Raw genomic sequence first — 18,812 nt, 5'->3', positions numbered from 1 at the left:
TTCATAATGCAGGAGAAAACATGAATTTCTGTGTAAAGTCTGACGAGATGGTGTACTCTTCAATGAAAGCAAACTTAAATTTCAGAAAACAAATAAAATATTTAGCAGACGACCACTGGATTATAAAATATTTAGCAGATGACCACTGGATTATAGAATATGACAGTTACAAGACCTAGACCCTCGATCATAAATTTTTATTTGTTACTCAGAGTACAATATTTGTGCCGGAAAAGCCAAACCCAAAATGTATTTATTGGTTGATGTTTGGGTCTGATTATTGTGGATCCATTTATTTTTGTGGATTACTAAAAACTTGCTTTTTCATGGATATTTGATTTCTTGGTTTTGTCTATCGCTGTATACAAAGCCTATTGAAAATGTTATTCATTGAACATTTGAACTAGTGGTTTACCTGTACCCACAAAACCCATGGAAATTGGTATCCAATGAATAATAATGAATCCAAAGTACGATAATTGTGCACGAAAGTATTATGACAACGCCTGGCATGTTGGTCAGTAATCGGGTACAAAAGTGCTCCAAACACCAAATTAAGTATTTAGATTGATTGACTTCTATGTTCAATAAATGGGGAATGTGTCCATGGGACACAGATGATGCCCCAGCTAGCATATAACTTCATAAAAGGACACACAACTCCAGAACTGAACAAAATTTTACACCCCTAAATTCTAATTTGTTCTGTGTTTTGTGAAAATATATAGGTTTCATAACATTTGGTTGAGGCAAACTAAAGTTAGAGAATGGTAGTCTACATCCCCAATTTCCATTCTCAAATTTTCATCATAGAGTCAAATATTTTTCATGTTAGCTCAGAAGGTACTAGTCCTCAAGAAACAATATTCTATTGAAACCTTTTACTGACTTGAGCAAAGTCTGCCCTTACTTCTTAATCCTATGTGGCTTGTGGAGAAGCAAATAATAATTTTATGGTTTGGGGTTTACCCTGGCTGTAGATTGATTCAAGGAACCCATGTGCTGGAGGCCATATGATATAAATGAAACAATTACTGTAAATTCAGAAATTATTGTGTTGTTTTTATTTCTTTTACTCAATATGGCAAATATAAAATCGCATTTTAGTCTAATATGGCAAAATTGCAATAATAAATGCACGCAATGATTTTTGAATTTACAGTACACATATTTTACAATTGACCTTTAAAAGCATAAAATTCAGGATAACAGGAAGAAATATGTTTCTTGAATAAACTTTGAACTAATATCTTCCATACAGCTTTGTTTTGTCTCTTTGACACATCCCCCTTTCTATTCTCAACTTAATATTGTATATTCAGATGATCTATGATAACAAATAATCACACAGATTTAACACATAAGCATAAAATCAAGGATAAAAGGCATTTGTCATATATCGTTCAAACCATACATTTGCCCAAAAAAATTAAATGATTCAAATATATTATCTTGTACATCTTTTCAGTACATTCATTCCTACTGTCAAGTAATATCTATCTATCTTCATTTGGAGCTAATGTGTTTAAAGACCTCTTATGTCAGTTCACCATTCCTAATATCTTTTGCCTTTAATGTGCAAGTGAAGCAGCCAATTTTAAATAATAAGAAGACAATGATTGCATGGTCTCTCTGATATTTTATTAACATCATATATATATATAGAGCCCTCATCACTACAGTTGACACGATACACAACATTACAACACAGACCTCCTGTGTAAAATGATTTTTATATTACAATATTGCCAAATTGTCTTTTGATTGTGAAATGTGTTTGTGGTTTGTAAACATAAAGAAAAAAAAAGATATGATGATGATGATGAGGGCTTCGAAAAATAAACAAAAGAAAAACAATGATTCATCTCCCTTTACATCAATGACGTTCATAAAAATATGTATACGGCAATTTACAAAGCATTGCAGATCTATAAACAATGGGTAATAAATACAAGTTTTGTTCAACAAATATATATATATAAACAAAATCATTTATCATCCGTTAGTGTTGACAGAATTGCATTTGATATGCTTTGTATGTTTTGTTTATTTTTTATATAAAAAAAATGATTTCATACAAACAAAATGGCGTTGGTCACAACTTAAGATTTAATGATGCGAATTTGGTCATTTAACTATTCTAACTGTCTGACATGAATTATGAGTCTTATGAGTTAAAATGCATAATTTTAATAGCTGCAATTGTATCAACATTAACCTATGATAAATGTAAACAATCATCACATTTCTATGACCTAAAAATAAATAAGAATGGGAGACAACTCTTCAGAGACTTTGCGTAAACTATGGTGCAGTGGATTTCACTGTATGTGGAATTTGACAGAATATTTAAAATTGAAGGTTTTACTGCTGAAAAACCCTCAGTATGAGGTAGTCTTCTTATGGCATTATATTGGGTATGAATTTTTAGGCCTAAATTCTAATAAAACCATTACAAAATGATGTGTCGGAAAAGTTTTTTTTTATTATTTATTATATTTACCAGTATATAGAGGTGAACTGTTTTCTGGTTTAACATGAAATTTATTTTATATTATCAAAATTTGAAGTCAGAAAATTTGATGTTTGTGGCATATTATTGAATTAGCAGAGATGAGAATCTAGAAAATAATAAATAATGACATTTTCTAGATTTATAATTACAAAGTTTTGTATAATAATAACATGAAGTGGCAATTTCTCATTTCTTCAACCTTCTAGAAACACAATAAATGCTAGTTAAATTAACATTTTGTTTTCATAATTTGTCGGCAATGTAAAGGCTTTATCATAACTTAACAAATATAAACATCACAAAGCTTCATCAAATATTAATCATAAAAAATTCTGTTCCACAGATTCATTTAAAATTCATCCAAATTATATTTATAGTTTATCTGAAGTAAAATCAATTTTCTGATATGTTGAAAAGTTTAAACTCCCGTAAATAAACATTTTGAAGATTGGCAGTTCAACTGAATTATGGCAGTTCAACTGGATTATTTGCTAGTTTCAAATTGTGCTTGTTTTCAATTCCCAAAGCCTACATGACGCTTGGAAAAATATCAAGGATGACTGTCTTCACAGTTTTTTAACAGCACTACTGCTACAAAAATGGACAACAAAAATTTAATGTTTACATGGTTTTTTCCATAATCAAATATGACACCAAATCTACAGTTACTATGGTAACACAAATGTCATTTGTACATATGTTGTTTATAAAAAATTTAAAAATTCAGAACATTTAACTTCACATGAATGTACAAGTATTGCAAATGTAACTACATGAGACTTTACTATAAATAAACACGATGCAATTTCATTCTCTCTCATCTTTTATTTCCTAAATCACAACAACTTTCTTCCTATTTGATGAATGATTTTCATGGTACAAATATAAATACACTCAATATGAAATTCTATCCATACAGTCGCACAATGGTTATCTGACACACAAGTTAAGTCATCTGACCAATGTCACATGACTAATGTCACATGGGAGATCACACATGTGATGACAGTCACATGATCCATGAAGTCACATGTTCAATACATAAATGTAAATATGAAAAATCCTTACAACCTAAACAAAAGAAAACTGCAACCAAGATCAGTACAACTTAATAAATTGTCTTTCGGTCACGTAAAAATGAAAAGGTGAATTATAAACAAGTGAATATCAAACACAGAAGTTGATTGGGTGCCCTAAAAGTAAATTAAGGATTTGCAATATTAAAAAAAATTGAAGGCTTTAAAGAAATAAAAACATCCTTGTTGAGATTCCTAAACTAGCACAGCTTAAAGTAAAGAACTAAAGTCTTTGGTTTTGAAACAAATATAACAGAAAAAAAAATATTATGCCAAAATGAGATACCAATATTTAAAATTACAACACAGTTTTGAAATTTAATGATTTCATATAAACAATTGTACCAGTTAAGATTTATGAAATATTAATGATTTCCCCACATTTGAGTCACAACCACAGACCTTTTACAAAAATTGGCTACAATGTTGAACCCACAGATTCTAAGTAAAAATTCAAGAGCTGTGGTTTGGAAAAAGAAGTACAGACTATAAAGTAGTAAAGTTTTCCAAGATAAATATTAAACATCATTAGTAAGAAAGCAGTTTTGATCTATTGCGAAAACTACAAAAATATGTATCTCATTATATAATTAGTTTCGTTAAGAGGTCAAATCACTTATAGATTGTTACATGGACTATTTAAAAAGCTGTTGAAATAAAAATAAGTCGGCTGATTCAGGTGAAGAGCCTTAATCTAACGTTCCGTCCTCAACAGCTGTCATTGGCTGTCAACTTTGACCTCAACAACTATCAAATTGAACATCCGCAGCTTTCAAGATGGCCACCAACAGCTATCATGTTTACATCAACAGCTTACAAGTTACATATCAAAATTATTTTTAAATAGCCCAGCAACAATCTGAAAAATAATTTGCACTCAAAAGAAAATGTGTACAAGACTGAGAGGTCTTTGCAAAGAAGGCTGCACAAGAAATAAATATCTTGAATCTTTTACAAATTCCTGACAGTAAATAAGATTAATTAAGTACAAAATATTCTCTTTCTGTTTAATTACTTTTATCCATGGTGGTTTCCTACACAAATACATTTGTGTGGCCTAAAGGTAGAATTTTCAAAACAATCAGATGGTGAAAATTTTCAAAAATAAATGATTGTTCTAGCAATGGAAATATTTGACAAATTTGATCTGAAGCACTAGTTTGTCAAATTTCAAAGTAAATTTTTTCTTTCTTAATTAATTCTCAATTGCATCAGAAATCAGGAGAATCTGGACTTACCTTTTATAGAAATGACACCAATAGAAGTTGGTGAGGATTATCTTTCTTTATATTCTTTGGTTCCAATGGGAGGAAACATCACCATGGATAAAGTACAACACAATATAATCTTATAATCAAGTCTACTTGAAGTGCAGATCAGGATAAACCAGGAAAATATCGTACAAGTCCGATGTTAAATAACAATAAAATTAAGAATCGAAATAAGGAATGTTTCAAAGAGACAACATCCCTACCAAAGAACAGAAACAATTTTTTTTTTGGTAAAGTATGCCCATCCCAAAAACCATTTCAATCTCAAATTTTACTTCATAATTTTCTTATAGAGTGTACATGTTAATTGACTTGAATTTTTTTCTCCCCGTCATGTTCTTTTTTTTTTTAATTTCTACATTTAAGTCATTATTCTCGATAAAAAAAACTTGTATTGGGATTGTACTATTTCCCTGGTTTATACCATTTTTAGGATGTGCAAACCTAAGAATAATCTCTAAGCCAAAAGCCAAGTGTGAAGATTGGCCATCAAATGGCGTATTAGTAAAAAGGAAAGCTGTAAAAAGTGGAAAGACTATCATACAGTAGAAATATGTTTTAACAAATAGCAATTATTATCTGTGGTTTTATGTCTTGACATCATGAATTTCAAAACATTCACACTTTCCAAACTTTTTAATAATCAGCTGGAAATAATGATAATTTTCTTTTTTGCATCATACCCAATTTTTTTCACATGTCCATCATTTTTACACAAAGCCCATGAAATGAAGGGCTTCATCATCAAAATGGTCATGCAGATTAACAAAAAAGGAAGAAAATGAGTATAAAATTCTGTTAAATCATGTTAATACTAAAGCAAAAGACATAATTAGCTTTCTACAAGCTAAAATGATATAACATAAAGGCAGCTTTGGCTTAAAAGACTATTCCTTGTTCAAACAATCCTGATGTACCCTTAAAATAACCTGACAAATTCAATCTTGTCCTCTTTTATGAAACCTTTTACCCTTTGCTTACAATGCAAGATTTGACCAAGATAAGGAGCGAAATAATTCGTAAAAAATGAGTAGTTTTATGAGTTATAAAATGCATTTTTTTCTTGCACCAAGAAATTCAAACAAAAGCACCCTACAAACCATACACCAATGAAATTTGGCAGTTCTGAAAAAATATGATTTAATATAAAGTGAATAAAAACAAGGAGAATAGCACTTAAACAAAAGCGTTCATGGTTAGGCACGACAATCAGGCGCTAACGACTAGAAAATAAAATGGTTTAAATAAAAAATTTCCAAAATCACAAGAACAGGTGTTAATTTTGACTTATTTGATTCTAAACACGAGTTTTTTGTTCGTACTGGAATGATGTGTACTAGGCTCCCATCTTTAGTAAAACCATCCAATTATGTAGCAAATGATAAATGGAACAGCACCATAGAGATATCATATTTCCCCCCTACCCAAACACATACAGTTCCGAGAAAGAAATGCATGCTTAACGCGACTGATAAAATGTCATATGTGTACAAAAAAAATTATAAATAACAATTATAATTTACATGACTATTGTTAACAATTCTACGCGAGATTTTTTTATCATGGTGCCATAAAGTTATATTCTGGGTGATCGTCTTTTTCAAATCGTTTTGCCTCTTCCTGCATAGATTCTTTTATCTTTAGGATTGCAGCAGATTCATTGTGTTCCTGCAAAGGTACAACAGATCTATCAGTTGAGGTCCCACACACCTGTCAAATGCACCTTATAGCAGGTTGAATCGAGTGCACCCATCAATAAAACTGTGACCAAATGTGCAAATTTTGATAAAAAAACAGTGTACTCCCCTACTGATATCTAATTTTTGAAGAATTTTAATTTTCTTTTTTGACAGGTATGTGAAAGTTTAAAAAAATTATCACCTGTCTTACTTTGGCATGCTGACAACAAATGATTTCTACAGACGTTAAGTCATGCTATAAAATATACCAGAAGAAAGACAGTATACTGGATGATTTGAAAGTGAGAATTTTCAGATGACTTTGGATTAGGATGAGAGATGTATATTAGTTGGTGCTTCAATTGACATGCTTGACTGACTTGAGAGAAACCAGCACCCTTCTCTTTCTAATCGACTTTCTCTTATGTGCAGACATGCTCATTTTGGTGATGTAAACATGTGTGATTTGGATCAGCATTCAAAGAACTGACGACCATACAAGAAAACACTGGGCAACAATTTCATGTAATAGGTGTGGATCCAAAACTTCATCTACTAAAAACACCCATCTAATCCACTCCACTCCGTGTTAGTCCACTATGTCATCTTGGATCCACACCTAGCGTTATCCATCAAGATTGTTTGATTATATTCTGTCTTTATTCAGATTAAGCAATATAAGTAAATAAAGAAACTAAATGAGTCAAAATATAAAAAGAGGAAAAACAAACTTAAAATGACAAGCAATAGTTATGACAGAAAGAAGCTATTTGAGATCTGGCATGCAAAGAGATTAGGTAGCCGTTGGTGAAAATGAAGCATGTATTGTGATGGTTAAAGAGTCATACACACAGACAAAACACCGTATATACAGTAACATACAATAAATAAAACAATATCATCAATTTACAATCAGATTAGTACAAAAGAAAGAAATTCTTTCATCAGATCTATTTTTAGAACGAGATAAGTGCTGTCTGAGCAATGTCGATTGAACTGCGCCTACTACTGGGAATCAAGCCATACCTGCAAATATGGTTGATTTCATTCATTATATGGATTTATATGCAACTGTAGGTGATTTCATCAGATCTGTAAATATGTACATGATATAATTCGACAATCTTTGATGATGTATCTGTGCTTGTCCGTAAAACGTGGAAATTCCCTCTCAATTATTGCTTAAGAACCAGTTCCTGATTATATAAATACAAAATGAAATGCTACTACTATTTAAAATGCTTTGATAATTTCCATCTATTGAAAACACCTACAGATGCACACAAGTAAACTGTAGATTGTCCGAACTAAAAAGTTTGATAAAAACAAGAGAAGGTATTGAATGATTGGTTGATACAAATCACATGGCAATCATGTGACTAAAACATTGGAATTATGTCCCACATCATGGTTTTCTTTGAGCATCTTTGTCAATTCAGATCTTTTTTTCACAAACTGATCTGACTTACATTATCTTGGTATGCTAGATTATATGCACCCATATCGCCCGTCCCACTTACAGGAGGTAAATCATCCCGCGGCGTTCCTGGACCATTTACTGGAGAATTTTTCATTCCATCTATATCACCTACAAGGGAAGAAAACATACATCCAACTTGCAATAAAATTTCATTTAAATTCAATCCAAAGAAACAAAATATTAGCTGTTTTCTAAAAAAAACCCAATTTTTTACTAAGACTTCCGTATCACTTGGAACAGTGAAATATTGATCATGGAGGGGATTGAGAGGTCGGGTACTCAAATTAATTGTGTATGGATAAATTTTCATTAGAATTATGTTATGGACAAATTTTTATTAGAATTATGTTATGGATAAATTTTCGTTAAAATTATGTTAAAATAAAGAACAAAATTTTCATTTAATATGATGGGTGGCTTGGGTCTAGCCAATACTTTGAAACATATACCAATAAATTACTGTAAATTAACATTTGCATCTAGATAAAACATGTTTTTAAAGATGAAAATACTGGTTCACTTTGAGATTGATCCATTTTTATTGAAATCAACAGTTTGAGATCCTACCAATTAATTTTTTGCAGAAAGTGCGTAGGAAAGTCAATTTAGCCTTTCTGATAACAGTCCTTAGGCTATCTTTGCTCAAGTAAGTTGGTTAAAGATTTTCATAGGGATGACTATTTTATTCAGTCAGACTTACCATTCATCACACTCATTTCCGGACCCATCCCTAAGCTACCATCGGGTCCTCCTGGTCCCATCCCTGGAAAATGCTGAAAATGGAAAATAGAAATATAGAGGAGTTCATTTGTTGACACAGGAAGGTCACTATTATATCATAAACATTTTAAAATATTTAAGCATTTGACCTAAAATTGTCATTCATGCATAGGTTTTGGTCAAAAGAAATTTGCAAACATCAGTTACACTGTAGGAAAATATCTTTGTGAGTAAAGCAGTTTTAAATATCTAAATACTTAAGAAAAGATCTCAAAATGACGATATTAAGGACAGTTTTGCTGTTATTCATTACATGTATATAAATACTGATGTCCAACAAATGTCTTTAAAACATCTACAGAATGCTATTTGATATATTACTTTTTGATTTTTTAAATTTAAGGGGCAAAATCACAATGCTTGTTAGTCTGGAGGGTAAAAATTGCTATCAATTCATCTATTCAACTAAATATTGGATAAGAACAGCATTCAGCTACAGTCTATAAGGTAACTTGACAGATAACTTAACTTTGGCGAATAATTGTCTCTTAGGCAATCATACATCATCGCCATTTTTTAAATAGTTCTAATGAGCCTTATTTTTATATGAGCTGCATCAGATAGAAATCCACCTTATGCAAGTATACATAAACATGTAAATGTATAAAACTTGGAGTTATTTTGGAACATTTATATGCGTAATAAAAGAGGACTTTTGGTGCGTTTTTTATGGTTCTTATAAAAACTCAACTATCAAATAGTTACAGACTTTCCTTAAAGATGTTTTTCAACCCAAAATAGGTTAATGTATCAACATTCATTTGCATAAGGTCAATTTCTAACTGATGCAGGTCACATGTCCTAATGAATGAAATGTTATCTTACCCCTGGCATGCCTGGCATACCTCCTTTCATCATACCATACATTCCATCACCTGAATTTGTAGAGTCTGAAAGGTAAGAAAAACAATTATCTTACAAAAGTCTTTCTTTTTTTATTTATGATAAGGGTACACATATAAAGATACGATATATCCAATTCCTATTGGTTTCTACATTTTTTGCAAATTAAAAAGATTTTAAATGGCCTGTTTAAAATATATAGTGAAGACCCATATAAAATCACTCAATTAATTCAAGTAATTCTGAAATTGATTCTGAGTTTTATCATGCAACAGGGGAAATACTGGCTTATACTAGTACAAATTTGTTCTGTTAAAAATAAAATATTTCCCTATTCACTTTCCTAAATTTATCATTGAAGTATTCTAACCTCTGAGCCAAATAATTTTCTGAAGTGTCAAACACCAACAAAAGTGAATAAAAAAGTAAGAAAAAGAAAAGAGAACTAATTCTAATCTATGTATGTGTAAATAAATACTTTTATTAAATATTTTTACTGAGAGTTTTGTTAACTTATAAATTTATCCCAATGATCTTTATAGCATATGCAAAATCAAATAACCGGAGTTATCTTTCTTACTATAATAGGAACAGTACTTATATTTGTTACTGATAATCACTTGTCCATTTTCATTTAAAAACAATTCAAAAACTAATGCACAACATTCATTTTTTCTCTAAAACATTTCTTAATAATTGAAACAACAACACCAAACATCAATACAGGGCTTGTTTATCTTTGAAAATCATGTAATGTTTTATAAATATAGAACCAAATGTGGTCATTTTTGTTCTCTTCGATTAATAAAAGATATTAATTAAATATACAAAGAAGATAGCAAAATGCTTTATTATCTATTACATATGTAAAGAAAAAAAATAGGAAATAAATATATAAAATATCAATTTATTGAAAATCATACTACAATCTGCCCTATTCACCACATTGCTACATCACAAAAACTAAAACTAACAGAAACATTTCAAATTCTGATTCTAAAATGTTTCTAAAATAAACTAAATATCAGTTTAAATGACCATAGGTATAATTTGTGCAAAACATGGTTTCTGTGCCATGAAGCTTCATAACATGTTGAACGAAGCACACATTATTTATATACAAATTCACATATTCAATTTGTACAAAGCATGTTGGAAAAGGGGAATCAAATACTATTCATGTTTGCATAACAACCAAGCATTAATAGTGCATGCAAAAGGTATAAGCATATATTATTAGTTTACTTTCTACATAATTTTTTTTACTTTCTTTATTGTTTTCTTTTTACTTCCTTCTCCGACTTATTTACTCTTACAACAATAAAATACAAAGCACATTTAATTTGGTTTCTAATTTTTTTTTATCCATTTGAAGTTACACAATTTCCCATTATAATACTAATTTCAGTAGACATGCAATAAGGGTATTGTGGTTTTTATTCATGCCATGCCAAGTAAAGTCCGACTCCAAACCCAAAAGACAACATAGCACCAAAGTGTTTTGTGAGGCGGCCTTACCTAAACAGAGCATCTTTTGGGGTTCAACGTCATCTGAGCATGAGAAAAGAGGAAAGAAAATTTATATTTATAGTGACCAATCACTGCACAGCATTTTTATGGAAAATAGAAGCATTCTATACTTTCTCCAATATAATTTTGAAATATATGTTTTAACCAAGCTTTTTCAAGTTGAAAGTTGACAAAAAGATAAAGTACATAAATCTCAATTTTCTTTAATACTAAATCAATAGTTAGTTTTGAGATAGAAATGAGAAAGCTACAAATTTCAAATTCAGAAAATCTGTCAATCTAGAGCAAGAAACGCTTCATAACCAGATAACAATACACAATAACATCAGAACAGAAGAAAGTCTACATTGAACACAGAATGAATGAAAAACTGATCCAAAGTGTCCTAAACCTGTAGAAGGTACCCCAAAACTAGTGTTAGTATTTCATAATAATACAATATGGTTACCTTTAAATTGTTTTTAGATAATAGTTACCAACAATTGCAATATTTTTAGGAAAAATAAAAAAAAATTATCAGAGTCTTTAAATGCTTTCAAATTTAAATCACAATTTTAAAATGGCGTTTCTCCCATTTCATATTTAAACAGCTGTATTTATTATTACTACCACAACAGGAAATAACCATGACTACTTATGAAGATCTTGAAGAGTCAAATTATATATTTAAAAGATAGTAGCATACAGGTCACTGCTTGTAATTAAAGCTTTTTATAAAAAAAACTTTCTTTGCTGGTTTTTTTTGGAGTCAAAGCATAGGCTTAACTTTTTTCACTTTACAAATAATTAAAAACTTGGTCTGCAAGTTCGTATGCTTTGCGCAAGAGAAAATGCTAAACTATAAAATATCTAGTCTCTAATCATTTGTATTCTTTATTTACCCTTAACTAAACTTATGAAGAATAAGGCAGTAAAAATTATATAATTTTTCTAAGAGCAAGTATGTTCCAGTTTTTTTCCAGAGCTTGGTTTAATAACAATTATATGTTGTTGTTAGCGTGAAACAGCACTTATCAGTTAGTTTTCGTAACTTGAGTAATCCTCAAACATGTAATGTTTTCCTGAGGTTAGACTGCATGCTTACGTTAATATAATTAAACATAACAAAAGATTCATGCTTTTTTTAGCTTTATAAATACAAACAGAATATTTTGCCAGAATAGTTTATGTGATTGTGATTTCTAACTTGACGTTCAGTTTTTTTTCCAAAAAGGCTTTTACTCAAAGATATTCTGTTCTATAACGATAAAACTATCACTGGCAAAACAATGGCGTATTAGTCTTTCTTTAAAAAGTATAGAATATCGTGTCTGTTAATTTGGTTATCGTTCGAGCAACCAGAGGCTAGTCTCACTCGACCAAATGTTATTCTGATGACATGGTATACGATTAAGTGCAACCGTAGCCCGAAACTGATAATGCTGTTTATATACAACAGTTCTGGCCATAATTCTTATATCGTAAGAAACATTCCTCATTATAGGTGTGCTAAGCATGGCACTAATAGAATACTGTCCCATGCTACCAGATTTTCATCTTTCTATTTTGTCCCTTTTTTATATTCGTCAAGTTTTAAATTATCCCTTTTTTTCTTAAACTTAATATTAGTGCAAATTTAACAGTAATATCTATTTTTATTAGTACAACATGTGATTTGTGCATTTTATGTTTTTTAGAAGCTTGTCAGAATTTCGTCAATAATAATAATCGTTAAAACTAAAAAAAAAAATGAACAACAGATGTAAAAGTCTAAACTAATCTAGATAAAAAACAGAAAAAAACGAACTAAAAAGTGAAAACAGTTACAACAAAAATTAGAACACTCAAAAACAAAAATAAGGGGTCATTGGGCTTTTGTTAATTTCCCTAAGAATCCCCCTGGGTGGGGAGAAAAATCTGAGAGCATGGTAATACCCTGCATACTGTCGTTATAGTAATCACCTGGTCTGGAACCCATACGCTGGTGGCTGGCAGGTGAAAATGGTCCTTGTGACCCTAATAAAATACATGTAACATTTAATTGTCAAGTCAGCATTTATAATCAACATTTCATAGTAGATAAAATAAGAAGCGTTAACTTTATATAATTTTTATATATAATATAAACAATTGCACAAGTAGATGTTTGTCCATATAAAATTCAGTTAAGTCTTTAGGTAAACACATTTTTACTTGATAAATCAGGTACTTTGAGAGTCTTTCAGATATAATGGGAGTTTTAAAATAGTGTGAATGTGATGGTTTAACTTTAATTGTATGTAATAATATCAATTTTCCAAAAATATAAAGCTTCAAATTATAAATATGACTTTGCATGATAACAAACTTATACTTTTTCACTGAGCAAGCAAGAGTGGTTAAAAAATCAATAGTTATCTCCCTTTGATCACTGACACATTAAATGTCATCTAGAAACAGTATACAGTATTCTGCATTCACAATGATCTTACCCTGTGGACTTGGCATGATAGGTGTACCTGGTGCTCCTGGGCCCTAAAATACACAATTATTTGGTAAATATTGCGTTCAAAATTCAAATATGCCATATTTATATCACTTTCAACATTTTTGCTATAAAAACATTAACATCTTAACCAATTTTCTAGAATTAAAGAAGTCTGTTTAAATTAAATTTTCACATTACGTTTGTGAGACATTTTTCATTTACAAATATATAAAAATAATTAGCCAGTGAATCTTATGCTTGAAAAAAGGAGGATTACTACTCTGGGATGTAAAGGTATTCTTTCAAAGATTATACAAGAATTTCAGTTACGTTGGGAATTCTATTTAAAACTAAGATGTATGGAAAAAATCTTTATTAAACTGATATTCATAGCAAAATATCAAAGAAAATACTTACATTATAACTACCCGGTGATGCTGATGAGTAATTTATCTAAAGAAGAAAAACAAATTTTAATAGGATGGAGACAACAAAAATATATGTATGTACGTGCAGCATATACTGTATCACCAAATGGATAACTCTCTAACATACTGATATTGACAATAGTTTTTTCTTCTGTACCAAAGTGATGTGTCAAAGTTATAAACTGAATTGTAGAAGTGATAGCAGAGGAGATGTTTTTTGCAAATGAACATTACTGAATTCAGTACGAGTTTCTGATCTCATTTCGCTCAAAAGGGCGTTTGAAGGCTGTCTAAATCTTGCAGTGAGGTAAGAGTTTCTTTTGCTCCATGTTGAAGGACTCACTGTGCCTTTGAGATGGAGAACAGCAACGAAAGCGCTGTTCCTATGCTTTTTGTGTGTCTTTACTGTACATGTACTAATTTTTTTGTGTCATAAATGGATACACCAAATCCTTTGTTATATTGTGATTTTAAATTTTGCAAAAATAATAATAAACTGAAAATGATCAGTTCAATGATTAATTTTCTATTTGTTTCCCTCAGATTTTCTCCCGTAAAATATACTTTTTAAACCTTACCTTAACCTTAATTCTCTCAGCGCCAGAAGTCGCATAAGGCCTCCATAAAAAAATATATCTTTTAAAACATACTTACTGATGATGTTGTTGGTGGCCACCGATTTCCTGCTCCACCAGGCCTGAAAAAGATGAAGAAAAATATTAATCTACTGTACTTCAATCGTTTTGTTACTGTTTCAACTATAGAGTTATCTCCCCTTATCCAATAGTCTAATTTGTGATAACCAGCAAGTAAAAAAACTAACAAGAATTGGTAATTGGTTTATTGTGTCATTGGGCTCATTTTCAGTTTAGATCAGCATAAATTAACTAAGTAAAACTGTAGCCAATTTTTTCTATTTCTTATTGTATAAAAGAATTAGATATCAGCTTACAAGTCAATATAATAAGCCCCTTTCATTTCAGCATACAAGCTCACAAACCTCATATATGGTTATATTTATAGTTATTTATGTAACCAGTCTCCTCAATAAACTTTCCGATCTTCATGAATACTATACAAATGAATAAACTTCATTTTGAACATTAATTCATAACCGTTGATTTCATTCTTGAAACTAGATATTCATGGATACTTGATTTTGTGGTTTAAACAAATTTTCTATACAAGTGAAAAGAAATGTGTTTATCTTGTTGAACACTCATGTTTGTGGTTAACATTTGCTGACAAAATTCTCAAGCTTAGTATCCCAAACATGATACTACGAGACCAAAGTATATGAATGGTATTGCTGGTACATGAGTACTTACATTGACATTGGTGGCATTCCCCCTGGACCTGGACCAGGTCCCATACTGTTTGGTGGAGGTCCTCTCATTCCATAATTAGGCATTGAATCATACTACAAAATAAACAAAAATAAAAATAGTAAAGGGCCTTTTTCAAATATAAAACCTTAACTGCAAATATAAGACTGTCTTCAAATTTATTTGGTTTCACGGTTCTTAATCGAAGAGGAAATTGTTTTTAGGGTGATATTTATAACATAGCATTCAATAACCAGGTTGTTTTTTTGTTCCAGCCTGGATTCCACGAAGCTTATAAGCAGGAGCATGCTCTCTGTAAATAACTGTTTACAAATGGTTTCTAAAATTGTTACTTGGTATGGATATGCACTTTAGGGAGAAGTATTTATAAAGCAGACATACAGTTTATTCAATGGATCAAAAAATTTATAAATATTCTTTTCTTCCAGTTGTTGTTTTTTTTTACTTCACTGTGTTTATTGGTAACATATTTAGGCAAAACATTTGAATAACTTACAGGATTCATTGGACCTGGCATCCGTGACCCAGGATGTCCCATACGTGGACCCATTGGTCCCATTCCAGGATGACCTATAAAATAAAGTTTGAAATATTAAATGTGTAAATACAACAAGCAGTTTTTTTCATATGCATAGTCTTTGATGAACTGATAAAATATCAGCTTTGAGCTAACTTTACATTTAGTATCAAACACTATTTTTCTAGTGTGAAAACATTGGATTTATTTATATGTTCCTTTGTAAAGTTAACACATCAATAACCTCTCAAGAGAAAATGCTTGATCTTAATAATTCTTCATCCATTTTTTTTTTTTTCAAAAACCTGAGTGTAAATAAGTTTTGCATGCTTTGTATCTGTAATGTGAATTCAAGTCCCTTGATGTTCATACGGGTTACAAAAGTAGTTCAATAAATACGGTCTATAGAAAAAGAACCTGTCATAAAAATCCCTACCAATCACTGCGAGCTGTAACCAATCAGATCAAGCATTACAAATTATGCTAATTATGTAAGAATTTATCATTCATAGAACATTTATATTGCCACTGAAATGTCATACAGAAAAAAAATTATCTTGCAGGTTCTCCTGTGTGGTCTTTAATGAAAGGGAGATAACTCTAATCCTTTAACAAATCGCTGTAATGGATTAGATTTTGTATATATCTGCTAGTGAATTTCAATTTGTGATTATATATAATAATCTGAAGTACTCTCATATGAAAATGTCCTTAATATGATATCAAACAAACCTTTTCATTGTAAGAATAAAGGAAATTTTATATCTTCAGTAAAAGCTCTTAAAACTGATGGATTTAAACCCCATTATCAAATCCAGTAGCTCCGAATAAATTGGTTTGAAAATTTTAGATAATAAATAGATGGTTTTAAAAAGAGAAAAAAAAAAATCGGCATGTCAAAACGACATGATTTAATCTACAAGAAAATCCCAATAATTTCATTTTGCACTAGTCCTCATATGAAATAAGAAGGAAACCAATTACAGTACTCCGTAGGGGATACCAGGATCTTTCAACATTATTACAAAACTATTCACAGTACTCAATGGAAGTGACAAAACCTATTTACCCCGTCTGCAGATCAGCTATTTCAAGATAAACTGTGTTTGTTTGACAGATTTGTCATAGATTTGGAAATAAAGTTATAATAATGGGATTTAATAAGACCAAGGTGTTTTTCCATTCTTCTTTTTCATTTCCTGTAAGTAACAAGTTAATAACTGATAAAAGTCATTTTTGTTTTTTTCGTAATAGTTATTTGATGAAAATGCAACATATTTTCTTGAGCGAGTCTTATCTTACAGGTAGATTTGCGAGTGTAATTAAGTATTATTATAGAAATTTCATCAAGGAAAGCAATCCTGCAAGGCAGAGAGTAATTTACAGTACAGCTTCATTAACGACAGAATGACAGCCTGAAATGCCATGTAATTATATCAACTGCCATGTCTGTGTGTTCTGCGTGCAAGTCATATATACTTATATCTATATCCATAGACAAAACTTAATGGATAGTCCTGATTCACAATACTGGATATATCAAATAGCCTCAAACAATAGGAGCCAAGAAACTGATGGGAAAAGACAGAAAAGATAGCCCAAATCAAAAGGAGACATGGAACAGATGGAAAAAATAGAGAAAGGATGGATTTCTCAATTAATCATTTCTCAACATCCAGCAGCAAATATTTCACTGGCAGCACCAAAGAGATAGGTACCATGGTTTATTCAACTGGTAGTGACATAGAGAGGGAAAAATTTTAACACTCTGGAGGAATAAAGATAGATAGGACACAAGACAAGAGACAGGTAAAATCATTATGCTATCCCATAAACTTCTCAAGTTTCAGAAACTAGCAAGACTTTATTTCAGCAAAGCTATAACTTCAACTTACCAGAGTTTTTTATTTTATGAGTATAGTGAACACTCTCACACATACGACATGCAACCACATTGATAATAATGGGGAAGCTTAGAATCTTCTGGGTTTTTTTTTCAAATCAATGGTGATCAGTTTATCTGGATTTTTTTCCCTGATAATTGCACTATGTGATGAGAGATTGATTGACAGGCGAGAAACATTTAAAACCTAATCTCTCCATCTTTCTTGCACATGGTGTAATAATCGTATTTCATCATACAAATTCTGGTTGCATCTTTGTAACAAAAATAGCTTCGATTACTAGGAGAAAATATATAAAACTTCACGATATTGCTGTACAAAATCAACACAACAGTTGTTGATTATCCAAAACTAATCACTGTTGACAGACATAAGCCTTTGAAATCTAAAGCAGAAACTTGTTAAAATCTATTCCTATATCATTTATCAATTTGGGGAAAAAAATACATTTTTTTTAACTTCAGATATTTATTGCCATTGAGGGAGAAATAATGTATTCCAAGTTTTACAAAATTGTGAATCAGAGAACGTAAAGATAAAACGAATCATTAGGGTCAATACAAGCATTCTCCATTTAAATTGGAAATATGTGTTCAATTTATTACATTATCATATAACAAACAGTCAACAGCTTGTTACACGGAGCCCTCATATCTAAACAAGGATTTCCAATTTACCAGGAGGAAAGTCTTCAAGTAAGTATTCTTATTTCATATTTTTCAATTATAGTTTTCACATAAGGATCCTCTTGCGAAGAATATTAAATTATAAAATTTCAAATAGAGAGAACAAGCCTGTTGATTTATTATAGAAATCTGAGCCTTTTATATTCACCGACTCCGAAAAAAAAATGTGTACATGATGAAGTATTAAATGATATCATTTTCCTAACTTTAGCATTAATACTGCAGAAAAAATGAAATTCAATATACTACTTGTTATCGTTCCTTCAATAAAATCAAAGAAAGATTTGTAATTTATATTTTCAAGACATTAT

The 18,812-nt window shown here is 30.5% G+C and overlaps 1 protein-coding gene and 1 long non-coding RNA gene across 52 annotated transcripts in view; one reads left to right on the top strand and one right to left on the bottom strand.

Annotated features, from left to right (window-relative positions):
- Positions 1-1,619: 1,619 nt before the first annotated feature.
- The window catches only part of LOC139489348 (single-stranded DNA-binding protein 3-like), a 77,686-nt gene continuing 60,493 nt past the window's right edge, over positions 1,620-18,812 (bottom strand). For 3 of the 50 annotated variants that reach the window (XM_071275713.1, XM_071275660.1, XM_071275668.1), the window contains 11 exons: positions 15,891-15,964; positions 15,377-15,468; positions 14,703-14,745; positions 14,038-14,073; positions 13,625-13,667; positions 13,089-13,169; positions 11,163-11,195; positions 9,627-9,691; positions 8,722-8,794; positions 8,011-8,129; positions 1,620-6,530 (listed from right to left, as the gene is read on the bottom strand). In XM_071275713.1, coding sequence (XP_071131814.1) covers positions 6,423-6,530; positions 8,011-8,129; positions 8,722-8,794; positions 9,627-9,691; positions 11,163-11,195; positions 13,089-13,169; positions 13,625-13,667; positions 14,038-14,073; positions 14,703-14,745; positions 15,377-15,468; positions 15,891-15,964 — 767 coding nt within the window. In that variant the 3' untranslated portion in view covers positions 1,620-6,422. Of the gene's footprint in view, positions 7,568-8,010; positions 8,130-8,721; positions 8,795-9,626; positions 9,692-11,162; positions 11,196-13,088; positions 13,170-13,624; positions 13,668-14,037; positions 14,074-14,702; positions 14,746-15,376; positions 15,469-15,890; positions 15,965-18,812 lie in introns of all 50 variants that reach the window. The other 47 variants (XM_071275822.1, XM_071275719.1, XM_071275773.1 and 44 more) reach the window with 30 other exon arrangements.
- LOC139489566 (uncharacterized) overlaps positions 17,603-18,812 on the top strand; it is a 30,847-nt gene continuing 29,637 nt past the window's right edge. Inside the window, exon 1 of one of the 2 annotated variants that reach the window (XR_011656200.1) lies at positions 17,603-17,720. This is a non-coding gene — a long non-coding RNA (uncharacterized lncRNA). Of the gene's footprint in view, positions 17,721-18,381; positions 18,511-18,812 lie in introns of those variants that run through there. The other variant, XR_011656199.1, reaches the window with a different exon arrangement.

The sequence above is a fragment of the Mytilus edulis genome, chromosome 1, assembly GCF_963676685.1.
Source record: "Mytilus edulis chromosome 1, xbMytEdul2.2, whole genome shotgun sequence".
Taxonomy (NCBI): domain Eukaryota; kingdom Metazoa; phylum Mollusca; class Bivalvia; order Mytilida; family Mytilidae; genus Mytilus; species Mytilus edulis.
Note: the sequence above shows the minus strand (reverse complement) of the source record. Positions and strands in the feature narration are given on the sequence as shown.